Here is an 18,314-nt window from a genome sequence, read left to right as displayed (position 1 = left end):
ATGTAAAAGTAGTACTACATGTATGTGTTTTTGTTTAAAGGGTGGGTATATTGGTTTTTGCAGGTAAAATGCTATAAATGGGTAATTATTGACTTCCTAAAGTTACTACTAATAAATATATAATAATAAATAATAATAAATGACTAAAGGAGGTTGTTCTTCACCGACTTTAATAAAGACCTTTCCCGTCAGCCTTGTAAACAGTCATTAAATTTGTAAGAGAACATGATTTATACTCTAGAACAAAAGTAATATATTTATAAATTTTAAGATACATTAATCATATCTTGTAGTGGAAACTGCAACTCGACAGTCAGAAAAAATGCTGAACCATAGCGTAATTAAATCCCTTCTACTTGAGCTGAAGCATTATCTCGGTTGTGTGACAGCTTATCAAGCGAGACATTGCATTAGGAAATCAAACAAGTATAAAGCATGCTGCAGGTTATTAAAAAAACGGACAGGTGTACAAAAGGATACACTGCAGCACACACACACACACACACACACACACACACACACACACACACACACACACACACACACACACACACACACACACACGTACTGTACAAAAGCAATCAAGCACAGAGCAAGAAAACTCATATTGGCATCTGGAGGATCGTTTCCATCCGGCGAATACTTAAAAAAGCAAAAAAGAAGTGAAAAGCTCAGCAGCGGGTACAGTAATTTGCTGCAGTATTTTGTACACAGAGAGCTCAGTCAATAGCCCGATGCCATGCTGTGTGGCATAGCATTCTGGAAATGCATTCAGACTCAGGTGAGATTAGCTGCTTATGAGGTGTAAAAAGTTCATGAGGAAAGTTTCCTGACTTGATTAGGGATTGGAGAGTAAATTTGTATTGACCTTCGGGTTAATCCCCCCCCGCCCCCCCAATCCCACCCCTGGTACATGCCAAATGCACAATAAATGTTAACTGGAAGAGCACTATATATCTCTCGAAGGCTAATTTGAAAAGATAAAAGGTAACATGGATAATTGCAGCAGTTTCAGTCTCATAATTTACTAAGCAAGAGGCAAGATGCTGCCTGACTTGTGTAATGCTTCTATAGATCATATTTCACTGTTTATGTAAATGCAGTTGAAGGGTTTTATACCCCATATAGCAGCTGGAAATGAAGTCAGTGTTGCCTCTTTGTTAGATACAATAGTCTTATAGTGAGGAGTTAGTAGACAGTGGAGGTCAGTTACAGGACACTCAAAGCTTTGCTATTATTTCAGTATAACCAACACAGGAGGATGTTCCACTTGGAGGCAGGGGAGGGAGGGCGAGAGGGGGGGTTTCTGAAATGGTTCTGCCCACCTTGGTAGTCACTGTGAGGAGGGGCTTCCCTTCTGATGACGCCTTACTTGGTATCTCCTTCAGGACCATGGCAACAGTCTTATCTGCAGCCCTAGAGTCTTTCCCCTACAACAGTGAAATCAACAATGACTTGTGTCAGGACAGTTGGACAACTCAGTGTTTTTGCCCCTGTCCAGGGCATTTTACAGAAAAGACTTAACCTTTATGATGATGGAAATACTATGTGTGGCTGTCTACGATAACAAAACATCGACATCCACAAGACTATGGCAATGAAAAGAGGGTCACTGCACAATGTAGAGGGTTGACTGTAGACGATGATGAGCATGGTCATCCACAACAGTACTTATGCACACTATGATGACAGAATATCACACAGAGATCATCGTACACTATAATTGAATAAGAATTATGTATATAACAGGTGAAGGTGCATGTCTACTGGGCAGCTGAGAAACGCAGGTCTGTTTGTGGTGAATGTAAATCTTCTAACCTGCTACTTTATACCACTCTTTATACCTGAGCGATAGGAATCAACCAACAACAACAATAAGAAAATAGATTAATACATTTAGCTGTGGACCATTCTACATATTAACTAAATAAACAAAATAAATACATACATAAATAAAAACACTATCTCAATACCAGCCTACATATTAGCAAAGTATCAAAATGAGTATATTTCCTCTAACAGTGGCTGGGGCCTTTATTTACCTCAGAGGATACAGAGGGTACCAGCCCTTTATTGGAAGCAGGTATATATTGGAAAAAAGCCTTTTATTATATCCCTCTGTTTGATACGTATATTTGCTCATATTTTAGTACGAGGCCTCCTTCTTACTGTATAACTGGTAATTACAGTAATCCGCAGCAGAGACTTTTGCTGGCTGAGCCGACTAACTTCCGCTTAGCCCTCTTCTCAATGGGGATAAAATAATTCAATCATGTGGCTCTTCTACAATTTCCTGATCTTATCACACCGAATTGATCAAATTTTGATAAGTGAGATGAGTCATTTCGTTTTGTTACATCAGTAACGTAGTGAGAGCTCAACAGGCAGTGCCTGCACACGGACCGGAGCCTGAAATGGGGGTGGTGTAACACGAAAGACAGGACCGCATCTTGAGGTTTTGGTCTCGCTTTCTGAACTGTTACATCCCTACGAATTTGTGTGTAGTCCATATTTCTCTGAGTGATGCTCACAATGTAATTTGTATTTGTAATCATCACTTCCTGTAGACATAAAACATCATCTGCCAATGAACAACCTGTACCTGACACTCTAATTTATTTTTTGATAAGTTAATGATGAAGAAACACTTTTGGTACACAGCTACACCTTGGGCTGTTGGCCAAGTATATTTGTGACAAATCTTGCCAAGAAGAGCTTTAACATAAAGTTCTGTCAATTTTCTTGAATCATATTGTTACACACTGAAGAAAAAAATTCTGGTTTAAATATTTGGTTGTCACATTTTGAGTACTAATGCATTGTATGTAACAAATAGTAACAGCTGATCCAACATGCATTTATGTACTATGCTTTGATATTACTTCCTTGTAAAATAAATTTGATCAATATTAGACATCAACATTACAGTTGATGTGTGTCTCTTTGTTACAGCCATAAAGGAAGTTTTGTTTTATCCAAATCATCACCCGTTTACAAACTGCTGTTCCCGAGTAATAAATAAAATAAAATAAGCTTTAGTGAAGCTAATGCAATAGTCGGTACATTGTCATTTGCCTAAACAGTTACAAGGTTTTAGTCAGCTGTAGTGATATGATCACAGTATACGCTTTTATTTCTTCTAGTTATTGTGACCTTCATGATACCAAAACTTGCCCTCCAACCATACTCACACACACACACACACACACACACACACACACACACACACACACACACACACACACACTGTCCCATTATCCACCACCCACAGCCCCTTATAGGAAGAAAAGCTGTATGGAGCTTGTCTGATAATTGCCAAGGCCACATTGCATAACAATCCAAAATGATTATGTAAGAGGTCAAATTGATTTTGTGTGCTTATTGTCATCATCTCCACCTTGACTTTGTGGCAGATGATAGACTGCAGAAATCATAGGCTTTCCCTCAGACATTCATTCACTTCACATATTTGCCCACAGCAGTAAGATGGACAGCATTGTGCACTATTAATCATTTTAAGACACACAGATGTCGTGAAATTACCCATGTCACAGGAGATGGCACATTTCATCTCAGAACAGAGCTTATCCTCATGCAATTAAATTTGCTGTCCAGGAAGAGAGACAAAACTGCTGTTCTCCATACTCTGTTCCTACATTTTGTAGACTCATTGAAGCTGCCTGTGCAGACAGAACATGAAGTGAGCTTGGAAGCTTTTCAGCTGGATCTCATTAAAGGTTTTCACATTTACCAGAAAAATGAATTAGGCATTTCCTCCACAGATTTCCTTAACTGATCATGTCACAAAATGCATGCGTCTGGCCTTCAGGGAGAGTTCCTATGAAAGCCTAATGGTCCTAATAGAGTCCCAAAAGCCACCTGCGCCCACTCGCCAGCTTAGTCTAACTCAGTATAAATGAATAACATCCCTAGCTAAGACACTGCTAGTAGCACAGTGGCACTCACAAGACCAAAGATGTCTCGGAAAATCTCGAAAATTCTGAACATTTGTTTTGAGTTGTTTTTTTCCAGAATGGCAGATGAGAACTGAATGAGCCGTATGTGCAGGTATTGTGAGAGCCAACAGTGTCGAGGATCTCTTCCACCGGGCATGCAGTCAGTTTGTATTGGCTTACAGTCTTGGCTGTCCTGCTGTATTGTTTTGTGTCAACATATTTTTCCAGGAGTTATTATAGACATGTCTGGCAGCACACTGCACACTGGACAGCTATTGGGTAACTATCTTTGTTTTGTTTTTTTTCACAACCCTGTTTTGAGACAAATGCAACTGTTTACAGCCTGGACAATAAAAAAATTATGTGCATGGACTTACATGCTAAAAATAATGAGAATGGAGGCTTTTATGTGGGGAAAATACTCAACAATATAATCAGCTATTTACAATACATAAATATAAATATGAATTAATTTGTTTTTGGACTTTCTTCACTTCTGTTATAAAAAACAAATCATATTTCAGTGCCTGAGCTGAATAAAAGAACATTTTGATTAAACTGTTAACTTCCCTATTACAGCAGCAGCTGACTGCAGAGTTGGTCACTGAGGGGTTGCTCTGGAAGATAAAATCAAAACAACAAATTATCCACAGCAGATGAGATTGACTGCAGCATTATGCAAACAGTTTAATCAAATCAATAGGTGCTGGTTGGTGTTAGAGGACAAAAATGTTGCTGTTTATCTCAAGGCTCAGAAAATCCATTTACAATCTCTCAGCCTCCACTGTGTGTTTATCACTCTAAACTAGGGCTGTTGATTGATTTAAATATTTAATCACTATTCATAACATGACTGTCCAGATTACCGCAAATTATCATAAAGGGACATTTTTCCTTTTTTCAAGTCTTAATACTAAACTGGGGAGTTGCCAAAATATGCTAATTTATACAAATATGTATTATCAAAGATTCCCATGGGTACACCATTTAGCTTTTTAAAAATATGCTTAAATCATAACTTATGGCAAACTCATGTCCAACAGGCAACAGATGGCATATGACCAACAAAACGTTCCATTACTTCAGGACTAAAGATCACTTCCTGGATCCCTCATGTCACGTCTAAAGCAAATCACAAAATACTCCCTTGTGCTTTGGGAGGAAAACAGGATAATACAGAATTAAGCAAATACATAAAGTGGGCAGGAAACAGTGGAAAGGGACTTTAAGAAAGAAAATGACTTTGCCTCTTCGGTCATCAAATAAGTTTTGTATCTCCAATATGCTGGTGGCTCTCGATGGCATTTCCTAAGTACAGTCATTGGATGAGATCCAATTTATTTCACTCAGACCCTCGTCCTCCACAATGTTTATTGGCCTGCAAGCTTTAGTCATCAATTTAACTATTGTTGTTGAAAGTTTGCTGCTTGTAGGCTTGTCCGTGGGTTCCCCTCACACACTATCAAACATGGTTTGCTGGAAGCGGGATGGTTCATAACTGCCTGCATTAGCATTAGCTGTGCTTCGCTTGCAAATGGAATTAAAGACTGGATGTGCTCCAATTGTAACTCAATTCACATCGACAGTAACTACAGATAAGTTTTGTCTTGTCGACAGACCGATCTGACTGTTCTTTGAAGCTGAAGTTGCTCAATATTACTCTTTTCTGTATCCATTGTTAGTTGACATCTAACTTAATGCTAGAGAACTAAACTACAAGTAATCATAAGAAAACCTGTGTTAATGCCGTCCAAAAAAAAGAAAAAAGAGTGGCATTACAACCAATTTGCATCAATTTGATATCACGTTAACTTGGACAGATATACTGTAATACATTTACTGGAAATTCTCACCCTCATGGGAAGAAATGTGGAAGCTTTATTCATTTCAGAGCAAATCAAATCAAGAAGATTCAGTAGTCGTGGAAACGGTCTGTTTTCTAGGTCTGAAAGTGCTGTAAAGTTGTAATCTATTTCCAGTGTTTACTCTGAATCGGTTTCTATTTTAGTTGATATAGCTAGTGGGACAGGAGACTTATAGAATTTTTTTTAACAAATCTGCCTATGTAGAAGTGGTGCACATGAATACAACGTGAAGACTGTTTTTAAAGTGTATGGTTGGCACTATACTGTAAGTGATGGAGATGCACAATCAATCTTTAAGTTTTTACGTTTTTAAAAGGAGGAAGCTCAGAGGAGGCTGTTTGTGTGCGGCAGGGGGAGAACAAACCAAGGTGCAGGTGTGTGTGCGCATCACAGAGAGAGACAGAGAGTGCAAGAGTGGTGTGTACAGCTCCAAAAATAGAAAATCAATTTGTGGCGGGCAAAGTTTATTGTGGTGGGCCGCTACGAATAAATGAATGTAAGGAAAACCCTGATTTCCGAAAAAACATCATTACTTGAAAATGGTCTTTAAATATCTGTCATAACAAAAGAGTGAGAGTGAAAAGTTGGTATTACTGTATCATGCTTGAAGCAATAACTTGTGGTTGCCTGAAGGATCCAGCACAGGTTTTATCTGACTCATCTGCTGCATTCTGCTTTCCGTGTCTTTTAAGAAATACAGTAAGAAATAACAATGATAAATCCTTCAGCTACCAAGGTAATGCTGGGAAATCCTGGGTTGTGTAGGGTATTTTAAAACATGTTGAAAGGATGTTTGAAAAATATGTTGAGAGGAAATTTTCATAGAACTGGCAGCTCTTCAGCAGTACTATATTTTCCTGCTTTTAACACATGTACTGATTAATTTAGCTCAGTCCAGGCCTGTCATTGATGACTCCCAATACATGACCAACAACATTTTTCCAGCTTTTGTAAACTCTACAGAAGCTAGTGGGTTTTGCAAGTCCCTGCAAAGATTTACCACAGAGTCTAACAGGATCTGACCTAGGTCTCAACTCTGCTCTTGACCTGGTTTTGACACATTTCTGGTATCAACTCACCATTAAAGATCCTGCTGTCAACCTGTTTATCATGTGGGACAAAACCTGACGATCAGCGACCCCCCATCAAGCAGTCATTACATGGGATGCAGGACATCCAGTGCTTTAGATTAATAGATTAAAGTCTGTATTGGAATATTTCCCCTCCTCATGAGCCCACTCTGTTCTGATTGGTCAAGCCCGAATCTGATCTGAAAAATGTAAGTGAACAACCTGTGTAACAACCTTAGCAACAACTGAGTACGGCTGTATGCAAGCATGTGCGAACAATCCAGAGTCAGTTTAACTGTGAAGTAGACGTAAAACAGAGCATTCAGAGCAGGTTGAAGTCCTGGATTTTGATTTTCAGAGAACATTCTTACATATGTTCATCTCAAGTTTTGGATCTCTGACCGTGTTTAATATAGATATTCAACATTAAAACAGTACATAAATGACAGAAAATCCCCAAAAGCCTATATCACATCAGGCTAAGACTATTAATCGCCTCTGTCCTTGGCATATTTTTAATTTCAGTATCTGTATCTTTAAATTGAATGACAGGCTGAGAAAACTTCTGGCAATAGCCTACAGTATTAAGAAAGTCTCACAAGTAAACTCCTGTACATTACAGGGTAATGGATCCCAAAAATTAGAGGTATGGTGGCTCTGACTAATGATGAGTAAAATTACATTTTTAATGTAGACCTGCGATAGGATAGTAATTAAATAATCTATACTGAATTTAATGTGTCATTGCTTCCACATGGGGAAATGAAGTTTGTTACTAAACCTCTTAAAAGATTAAATATTGTAAATGGTTGCAGAAGAGATGTGATTTTAAAAAAAAATCATTATATTTTTCGTCTTCTAGCAGCTGTCAGGAAGCCTCAATGGTAAAAAATGATCCTGACCATCCTGTTTTGTCTTTTTTGTGTGAATATAAAGCACTCTTTTGATAAAAGGGCTGTACTCTGGCTCATTCTTTAGAGTTCAGTTAAAAGATGGATTTCATGAGGGAATACCTACTGCTCAAAATCAGGGCACTTCTCTGTTGAGCCGTTTTGTGGTGTTAAACTAGTGACATTTAAATCCTGCATTATATAACAGAAGATGAGACTTCCCTACAAGATCGGTTACAGAGGCACAGGGTAGGAAATATCCACCATACAAAACACAGGTGCAGACAGAAAAAACAAAGCGTTTGCTACATGCTACAGTATCAGCTGGCTGTGATAATGCAGTGTGCCTTTTAATGCTTCCCCGGGGGTCTTGGCAGACCTCTAGCCTCACACCTCTCAAATGATTCGCTCTTGGATTCAGGAAGGCTACAAACAATTTCTGGGATCCCTCTTTGCAGATGGAAAATTGATCACAGCCAGTGAAGAGCACACACACTCTGTGAACACTTGAGAGGAAAATATCCGGTGCACTGCTGGCTGCAGTGAGCTGATGTACAGTGACAAGTAATGAGTGGAGCACTGCAGCTTCCTGACTGGGATTCAGAGAGTTTCAGTAAATAAATCATGATAAAGGAGATCCTCAACAGGGGCTAAAGTTCAGGCTTCTAAGCAGAGATTAAAACAAGCCTCTAAGTCAGCAATCAGCTGTCAGTGCTACTCTGAGGTTACACTCTTGGCTGTGGGAGTTATTAAAGCCTCTAGAAATTTAGTTTGGAATAGTAAAAATGTATGATATTAAAGTTTAGTGCATCCACGAAAATGTAAGCAAAAATAAATGTTCATAATTTTAAGAAAACTGAGTTCAAAAGACCATTTTAGATCTTCCGGGGTAGTAGCGGGTACTCCAAGTTGGCAAGGCTTGGTTTTGACTTGTCTGCTTTCAACATGGCAGCCAGGTCATAAACATTTTTATACTACATCTAAACAGTAATCTAAAATATGTTACTGAAAACATTTGAAGCCAGAAATAAGCAATGCTGTGACAGAATCCTGATTCGTATTTGAACAGCACTTCCTAGTTTGACAGTTTCATATGAGTTCCATTAGCCATGCAGTCAGCTAGGAGGGAAGATGAACACGAAATGATTTGTTTGTGATATGTATTACATCATTTTCATAATAAATATCCAAGCATAAACCCACCCAATTCAAACCCAATACCAGGAAAGTTTACAAAAGCTTTAATGACAATATGGATTGAAACTAATTTCTAATACTTTTTAGATGCTTACTATCATGTGCCTAAGACCCTAATTTATATAGTTAGAAGTCACATTCATTACATGGAGGATGTACAGTGTCTGTCATCTACAGTATGTAGCTTATTCATGAGTTTGGCTTCAATCTACACATTCCTGATCATGGCTGCAGGATGTCTGTACAGCTCTGCAATGTAAATAATAGAAAAGTTCAAAATCCAGACCCCAGTCTGGATTATTTGTTTTTATTCTCTGTGTGCAAGTCTTTGCTGTAGTGAAACTTTCCCCCTGACTGATGCACCAGATAAGACCAACAAAAGAGTTTTTAAGGCACAGCTCAACCCTTTTGAACCTTAAAGACAGAACAATGTAGGGCTCCAACAATTACTTGATTCAATGAGTTCATTTACTAAAAATGAATTGCTAACTTGATGTGAAAATTCATTTTCTCCAGATTCTTAAATGTGAATATTTTCTGGTTTTCGAAACCCTTCTGTGATAGTAAACTTAATATCTCTAGGTTACAGACTGTTGTGGACAAAACTAGACATGTGAGGATATCACGTGGGCTCTGGGAAACAGTGACAGACATTTTTCACCAGTTTCTGACATTTCATAGAGCAAACAACTAATCAGTACATTGAGAATATAATCAACAAATTAATCAATAATGAAAATAATTATTAGTTGAAGCCATAGAAAGATGAATTCAATATCAATATGCACAAATTTAATTAGTTTAGAGCTATTTTGTGTTAAAATAAACCAAAACCACCACCTAGGTCTCCACTCCAGCCAGCTGGTGGCGAGAAGGGTTGTGATGGAGCCACAAAAATCACCAGACATCACATTAGTGTTCCTACTGGCTGTGCTGGCACAAACTAAAGGTCATAGTGTCATCCTCTACACACACACACACACACACACACACACACACACACACACACACACACACACACACACACACACACACACACCCTGGTTTGAGGTTCAGTGTGTTATAGGATCCTGAACACTCTAGACATTAAAGCCAATGACTGACTTCCAATAGTGCTAATACTGGGGATAATTTAGGGTTAATACCTATAAATAGTACTATGGGTTTATTGCTGCCATTTCAACTGAAGTTGCTTGTGAGTTTTTTCTATCAGTGTGACATTTCCTGCCACTGTTTATTGGCTTTCACCAGCTTTACAGGGATTGCTTCTTATAATGAACGGCAGCACACATAATATGTCACTGAAAACTGCACCCTGATGTGGTCTTGAAGCATAATTTGAAGAATTTACTGTGCATGGAGCTGCTCATACATCACTGTCCAAACTGCTGGCCTGTACTGTGATAATGTTTTGCAGCAGGGTCAGGACAAAGACAAGAGATTTTTTTTCTTGATGATGGCTAACACCAATCATGTCCATAGTTACAGCCTGCTGCTGAGAGAAATTTACGTTGCAGTACAAATAACTGCCCTCTACAGCAAGTCTTGTCTCCTGAGGATATATTTACTACCCACTCATGTTCCCAGAGTGGTTTATAAAGACTTGAAAAATGTGACATCAAGTCATCGCCAACTTAATAAACTTGTCTGAGCCCAAGACGTAATCTAACTCTCCAAGCCTCAAATGGTTTAAAGGCACATTCATGATTGTGCACGCCTTTGGTTTGTGAAGCAATTTCCCTTTGTGCTCATGGCAAAATGATCTTATTTAATTGCAATTATTCTAATGTGAACATAATTATAAGCCTGAAACACAGCATGGCATCTCTAATCAGTCTCTGTGATTCCTTGGTTACCTTATTTCCTCCATAACTAAAGTACAATTCAGGCCACTGAATTAATCAGAGATTTTTGAGGCTGCAGAAAAGTTGTGTGCATATATTGCAACACTGTAAGAAAAATGTTTACAGTGCGAGAAGCACTCAGAGTTAGGGAATCATTTTCATCTGCATTTTTTTCTAGAAACAATCAAGCAACTGAAGCAGGTTCATTTACACAGGTTAGTTGTGTAAAATGTTAAATCATTTGCCTCATTTGCTTAGTTTTGTAAATTATATGTATTGTAAATATTAAGGTGAACATAAGATAGCCAAAATAACCAGAGAATCATCAAATAATTAATCCTGACACTGTATTTGATGAGTTAAAAGAATCAGACTTAGTGAGATTGCAAAATAAGGATAATAATTTGGTTCAAATAAATACATGCTGGAATAAAACCAAATAACATAAGAAGTCACCCAGAAGTTCCCAAATCACCACTTGTTTTGTTAATTTGAAGTGAATCTTATTCAATTTGCACAGATTGGTCAGACAGTAGTACTTAACTGTTTAGATGTGTTTGCCTGTGAGGAATGTCTCTCATGTCACTGTAACAGACAAGTCTATATGGATTTAAGCTTTGGTGATGCTTTAAATCCCCCAGTCAACAAAAGAGGTTTCAGGCGATTTGCTGAAAGCCACCCTGTGGCTATATTTCTGCACCTGCAGCATTTAACTGCTGGAGGGCATGTCAGACATTTGCCATAAATCAGACCCAAGCCTAACGTTTCTTAGAGGTTCCTTTAGCTAGTCAGGTGACCCATAGGTGAGATTATCTTTGTAATTCCATGAGACAACCTATATGGGTGAGACAATCATGAGGAGGTAATGAGCATGTTCTGATTGTCCTCATGGCCCCTGGATAGTATTTGATTAAAATATATATGTTTATCCCCTTGTTTATACCATTAACTCAGACATAGCTAGAATTAGTTTTTTATCCTGAATAACTTTTTTAGGTTGATAATTGTGGCGGAAGTTTTCCACAAAACTATAAAAGTGGAAGAGTTTGACTAATTTCAGCACCTTAACAGCACTCTCATTGATATAGAAGCAACATATATCAGTGGAAAGGTTCAGATAAGCTACTTCTAATGATCTGATATAAGTACTGTACATTCAGTATTGATTCATTGGATTGAAAGGATGCATGTTTGGTTCTAGATGCTTTATGTGTATTTTGTTTACTTTACATGCAGCAGTTTAAGGGACAGCGTCACAATTTTCTAAAGTCTGTCCTAAAACAACAGTCAGGTGCCCCAAATAAACATTGAAATGGGGTTTTCTTGCTATAATCATTCTTTCTGTTATACTATTCATTAGAAGATCATTTCATAATACATTTACAATGTAAGTGATGGGGGCTAAACTCCACAGTCCTCCTTCTGTGCAAAGTGTATTTCAAATTTGATCTGAAGCAAATTTGAAGCTTCAGCTGTCCAAGTCAGTAGAACCAAGCCAATATTTTTCAACATTATTTTTAGTGCCAAAGTCTCTTATTGTTACCATACTTCCACCACAGCTGTGGCAATGTGGCACATATCCACTTTATATGACAAAGTCAGGCTGCTGAAGTTTCATATAAGCTTCAGATAACATTTAAAATGCATCTTTTTTTTAACAGATGAGTGTGTGGACACACTGTGGACTTTTGGTCTGCATCACCTACATTGAAAACACATTTGAAGGTGATCTTTTAATATGCAGTATTACAGTAATGCATGATTAAATAGAGTGAAACTTGTGTTATTGTTCATTTGGACACCTTATTGTTGTTTTAAGGCAGACTTAAAAATTTGTGAACCTGTCCTAGTGAAAAGGGTGTGAATGCTAGAAAGATGTACACTGTGCTGAATATATGCTAAAATGTTATCTCAAATAAACAACTTTTATAACTTGTGGCTGATACAACAATGTTTATCTTCATACACACCCCCTCAGTTTATTAACTAAGCTCTATTGAACTCCAGTTTCTTCAAACACACAAGCCCGGACCATCCACTATTAGATTTACATACAGGGAAATGATCATTCTACTGATTTCCTGTAAACCTAATTTCAGCTCAGCACAACCAAATGTATTTCATTATGGGTGGGATGTGCCATGGCAGAGCTTTCATGAAAATGAAGTGACACTCTGGGAAAGGCGGCGGACATTAATGCCCCTAATGGGGATAGATGGCGAAAAACTCTCCCTTAGGGTGTACAGGCTGCCGCTCCCTGGGACAGCTGAGCAAATAGGGCTTAAATAGAAATCAGTGCAAAGGCATCAGGCTACCTAGTGTGTGCCAGACTATTATGGCTCAAACACCCACGAAGCTACCTCTGAGTTCACACTATTAAGAATCACTTTGCTGAGCTTCTGGTCGCTAGCTGAGGTGCCAGTGCTGTGATTGGCAGTACGTGTAGCAGCACTCGCACACAAACGGAAGCTGCTGGACTGTTTTCATACTCACAAACTTGGAAAAAGGCTATGGTCGACAACTGACCTCCCTCATTAAAAGATAGACAATAACAATTACTAATAAATACATGTCCATCCATCTATCTCCCATATCCACTTATCTGAAGTGATAATTAGGGACACTGGAGCCTAGCATGCATATGGAGGGAAGCAGGTGCACCTCAGATAGAGCTGTGGTCTATCATAGGTAGGTTTCTAGTTCACTAATCTGAAAGTCCAAAGACATACTTTTTAGGTAAACTGGCCAAATGAATAAAGAACAATTAGATTTCTTGCAATGTATACTTTCATGTTGCCCTCCAGAAATGTTAAAAGTTATAGTGTTAGTCTCCAAATGCACTTAAAGTCGTTGTTTTAGCATCACATGACCATGTGACGAAGATGTTATGTGAGGGAACTAATATGTTACAGTAGATTATATGTAACTATGTGTAAGGCTGTAGTGCATGAAGACGGCAACACACTTTAGTTATCAGTGTGTATCTTTGGAAGACACAATTTGGAGGTGGATACTAGGGTTGGTTTGCCAAATTTCAGTACATTCAGACTCATTGTTCTTGAGCGAACACACGGGTAAGGTTTTTATTTCATGCTCATGGGTGCAATACCACCAGTAGCCAACAACGGTGTTTGCCGCGAAATATCATGAACATCATTACACCTACTAAACTCAGTCATAGTGTCACCATGTGTAACTCTAAAATAGCGCTACAGCTACACAGATGCATTGTGGGAAAACAGTGCTAACAACAGAAATACATGAATAAATATGTTTTTAAAAAATGATTGATTACCATATATCTATATATCTATATATATATATCATATTTACACTGTATATATTTTTCTCACATTTTCTTTCTAATAATTGCACCCTTTATATTTATATTTATATCTTCATTCTTTTGTTTAATTTTGTGTGTGTGTGTTAAATGTATCTTTGCTGGACAGTTACCACTAACATTTCACTACACATTGTACTGTGTATACTTGTGTTTGATAATTATAGTCTATTTTTATATGTTTAGATTTTGATACTTTTATATTGATTTTAAAATGTGCAAAATAAAGATACAAAAAAAATTAAAGTAAGAATTTAGGGACTTTTTGGGTTGAGGCATTACAGATTTAAAGTAAAATATAAATGAAGTACCATTGACTACCCATACCAACAGTGGGTACTGGTACCTGTACTGGTATCGGTACAAATGTGAAAGGTACCCAACCCTACTCACATTCTCTCATACTCTTAATGATTAGTACATTTTCAACCTACTTGAATGAGTCTGTTGAATTACATTTTGAAATTGAATTGAATTTCTTACAAAAGAGAAACAATTGTTTTCTTCATACTTTAATTAATGAAATAGGCATCAGTGGATTTATTTTTAAAAAAGGCACAATATACATATAACAAATACATGGTTGTACAGTAAAATGGTTGTTTTGGGATAGTTTACAGGAATCTTAATAATACACCTGATGATTGTTACAGTAGTTCATGTTTTAGACATATATCAATTTATTGGTGTCAGAACAATAAGATCATCATGAAAGGAAATTATAAAACTGTTTTTGTTGTCTGGTTTAATATTAGACCTAATTTAGTTCAAATCTGTTGTCCTAAATTTCTTAGAACCCATAAAAATGTGAATATATCAACCAATAAGAAAATGGACTCTCTTTGTTTAATGCCATTTTTCTGTTTTTCTGAATAATAATAAAGACTTGACTTTATTACATTAATCAAAAATGAATTACACAAGTTAACAATGAAGCACTTTCATAAATAACACAAGTCAACTATCAGATTTTTTATCACTTTGTCTTTTCTTTTTCACTTCAAATAGAACTTCATGTTAAGTCTGCCAAGATATTCAACAGCACGTACTGTAATAGAGATTAATGATTCCAGTCATATTCTGACCGTGAAAACTGTCCAACTGATTGCCAAGTCGCTGCACTAAAAATGACAAATGAACATAAGGCTTAAAAGATCACTCTCTGATCATAAGATCCTCTTTCATTAGTCCAAGTACAAAATAAAGACTTCAAATGCCACCACTGTTTATCTACAAAAGTCTCTCCATCAATCACTTTCCCACTTTTCATTATTAATCACCCTTCATTTAATATCCACATCAACAATTATAGCATTCTGCATTTGAATCCAGTTTTTGCTATTCTCTGAATGGAGACCAAACAGGCAAATATAATTCATATATTCACTGTTACTGGATCGTGTCTTGGCATCCAGTGGCTTTATAAAAGGGGTGTCAGTCAGAGTTGCAAGTGACACACACACACACACACACACACACACACATGGTTTGATGCTCCTCTGAATGCTCTCCTAGGTTTCTGTGACTTTGAACTCCAGTTTCAGTTAGTAGGATTAAACATAATACAACACACGAGATGCATCCAAATTCACACGTGACATATGGACATATCAGCACTCATAATTTCGAGATATGTGGTGCATTGATACATGGACCTTTATTTTATGGATACATTTGATTAGCAATGATCAGTCAATTAACTGATTGAGAGGAAATTAATTGCCAAATATTGAGTTCATTTTGAAGAAAAAATATCTATATATAAAATATATTACACTATCTCCACTCAAGGCCCACTTATTGTTCTGGAGATTTCATGCAGTCTTCATCAGCAGAATAATTTATACTTTTAGGCCAACATAGATGAGAATTAGATTGTCAATACAATATTTCCACGGCCAGCCTTTGAACATTTGAGTGTATCACAGCCAATCAACTTTGGTCTTTGTCCAAGATGTTAGGTCAGAGGGTCAGGAGGATGTTGCAAAAGGATCTCTTATCCAAGGCAAAACAAAACTCCCTCTCAGTGACATGAGTGAAACAGCGGTGCACATCATTGAAAAACTAGCTGCCTGCTGGACCTCAACATGATACTCATATACAACCTGGAGGGGAGCGATGTGAACGTAATCCCTGTATACACTGCAGGCTCGTGCTGAAACATGAACATGAAACACAGGCTGCCCTTCATAAAACATTAACACTGGATCAAAGAGCATGTAAAAAGCATGTCAATTTCAACTCAGGCTGCACAAAGACCTGAGTTTGGGGGAAACTGGTATCCTACACCAGAGGATGTATGTTTTACTCATTAATATAGAAGCACACTGGACACTGTATCCCTAGGCTAAAATAAAAGCACTTGTGAACTGGTGAGAGAAACTTGTGTTGACAGTGGTGTTAAAAGCGGCCTGTGGTTTTCATTACAGACAGCTTTGGGTTCCTCTCAGCAGGATTACTCACATGAGATGTTTTTTGGCAGATGAACATTTCATTAACGAGAATTTGATTTAGCAAGAAATACACATGGATTTTGCGGATTTAGCTGAGGTTTGTAGCATGCTTGGTTGAGCACTCTGCTGTGTAGTAGAAAATGCATTCCCATTTCTCATTATAGCTGCATATTAACATTCCATTTTTTAATATTGTGTTATTTGGGCCACTAATATAGAGCACATACACTGATTTAACAGTCTGGTTGGAGGTGCAGTATATGCAGGGCATGTATAGAGAAGATAATGGGATTTACAACCAATTAAATGTGCATTTTGACTCTCTTCATGAGCAAGCAATCAATTTCTAGTACAAATTATCATCCTTCCTTTTAATATTTAATAATAGCAACATCTTTAGACACATTTCTAGAGTCCATATAGCTTCGGCGTTGTGCTTGAGTTGCATTTCTGTTTGCTCTCATCTTACTAATTGTAACACTTGCATACGTGTTATGCTATTCACATTTACAAGCCTGTGTTAACATGCTCTTGCACCCTCTGAGAGGACTGTAAGTTGAACTACAGTATGGTGTGTTTAGCATTCTCTCAACATGCACTTCTTTCTCTCTCCCCCTAAAGCTATAATGTACCCTCTGGAGACAGCTCCACTATGAGGTACCGCAGCACCAAATAATAAGCTTTGTTTTGACTTCAACTTGTGTTAGCAGGAGCAGATTGATTCTGTCTCCTCATGGCTGCTGACAGAGGACTGAGATTAAATTGTAAAGCTTTAAAGTCTATCTCTAAGCGCTGAATATCCTGTTTTCCAGAGAACCCACCGAAATTATGGTTATTTATGGTCATGATAGCCTCAAGGACAGGGAACAAGCTTTCATGTGAGTGGCCTTGACCATATAGTCAACAAACAAGCAAATCAACCTTGTACTTCCTGTTAATCATTAGAGATACAGAACACTTAAATGGATCCTATTATGCTCATTTCAAGCTCTATGTTTTTATTTTTGGGCTACTATAGAGTGGCTTTGCATGATTTACAGTTGGAAAAAAATACAAAACCCTGTTTATACAGGACTTCTATGCAGCCCCTCAGTTTAGTCTCTGTTTGTTAACAGGCAGTTGTAGCTCCTGTCTCTTTAAGGCTCCCGTGATCGCACTACGTTATGATTGGCCTGCTTTCTGGAAGTGTGCTATATGAGAGTCATGTTAAGTTACTGCCAATGCAAACCCAACATTTCCTGCTTTACTGCTTCAAATTAAAGCTTTCACATGACTAAAGACTTTCATTGTGAAGAAACATGTTCCTCCTTGAAATGTGGCACTAAAAACAGGTTAAAACAATATGAAGATATTTGTAGATGAGTCAGATAAAACACTCACAGCATGCCAGTTTGACTCAAGTCATGGATTGGCGGAATTGCCCCCAAATAGTGGAACAATGGAAAAATAATAGTGGAGAAGTGAACAGATGACCCTATAAAGGAATCTGTCATGAGTCAGCTTCAGCTTGGGCTGAAATGAGAAAAAAACCTGTTGGAAGCTGAATGTTCGGAGCAGTCTGACGTTAATGCTTTTGTGTTTTTTTCACTTCTACATATATTTACCTCATTATTTGCCACTTTTGCCATTTTTAATTCAGAATCCAACATTGTGACAAGACCTTTTGTCCTGCACCATAGCTTGATGAATGAGCAAC

At 37.6% G+C, this 18,314-nt stretch overlaps 1 protein-coding gene across 1 annotated transcript in view; it reads right to left on the bottom strand.

The window, feature by feature from the left end:
* The window catches only part of pex5la (peroxisomal biogenesis factor 5-like a), a 57,150-nt gene extending 46,837 nt beyond the window's left edge, over window positions 1-10,313 (bottom strand). The window contains exons 1-2 of the mRNA XM_053322025.1: window positions 10,293-10,313; window positions 1,326-1,430 (exon numbers count right to left, since the gene is read on the bottom strand). Of these exons, the coding sequence (XP_053178000.1) occupies window positions 1,326-1,430; window positions 10,293-10,313 (126 nt within the window). The remainder of the gene's footprint in view (window positions 1-1,325; window positions 1,431-10,292) is intronic.
* Between the last annotated feature and the right edge of the window lie 8,001 nt (window positions 10,314-18,314).

Source organism: Scomber japonicus, chromosome 7, assembly GCF_027409825.1.
Source record: "Scomber japonicus isolate fScoJap1 chromosome 7, fScoJap1.pri, whole genome shotgun sequence".
NCBI classification, from domain to species: domain Eukaryota; kingdom Metazoa; phylum Chordata; class Actinopteri; order Scombriformes; family Scombridae; genus Scomber; species Scomber japonicus.
This window is presented reverse-complemented; position numbering and strand designations above follow the sequence as displayed.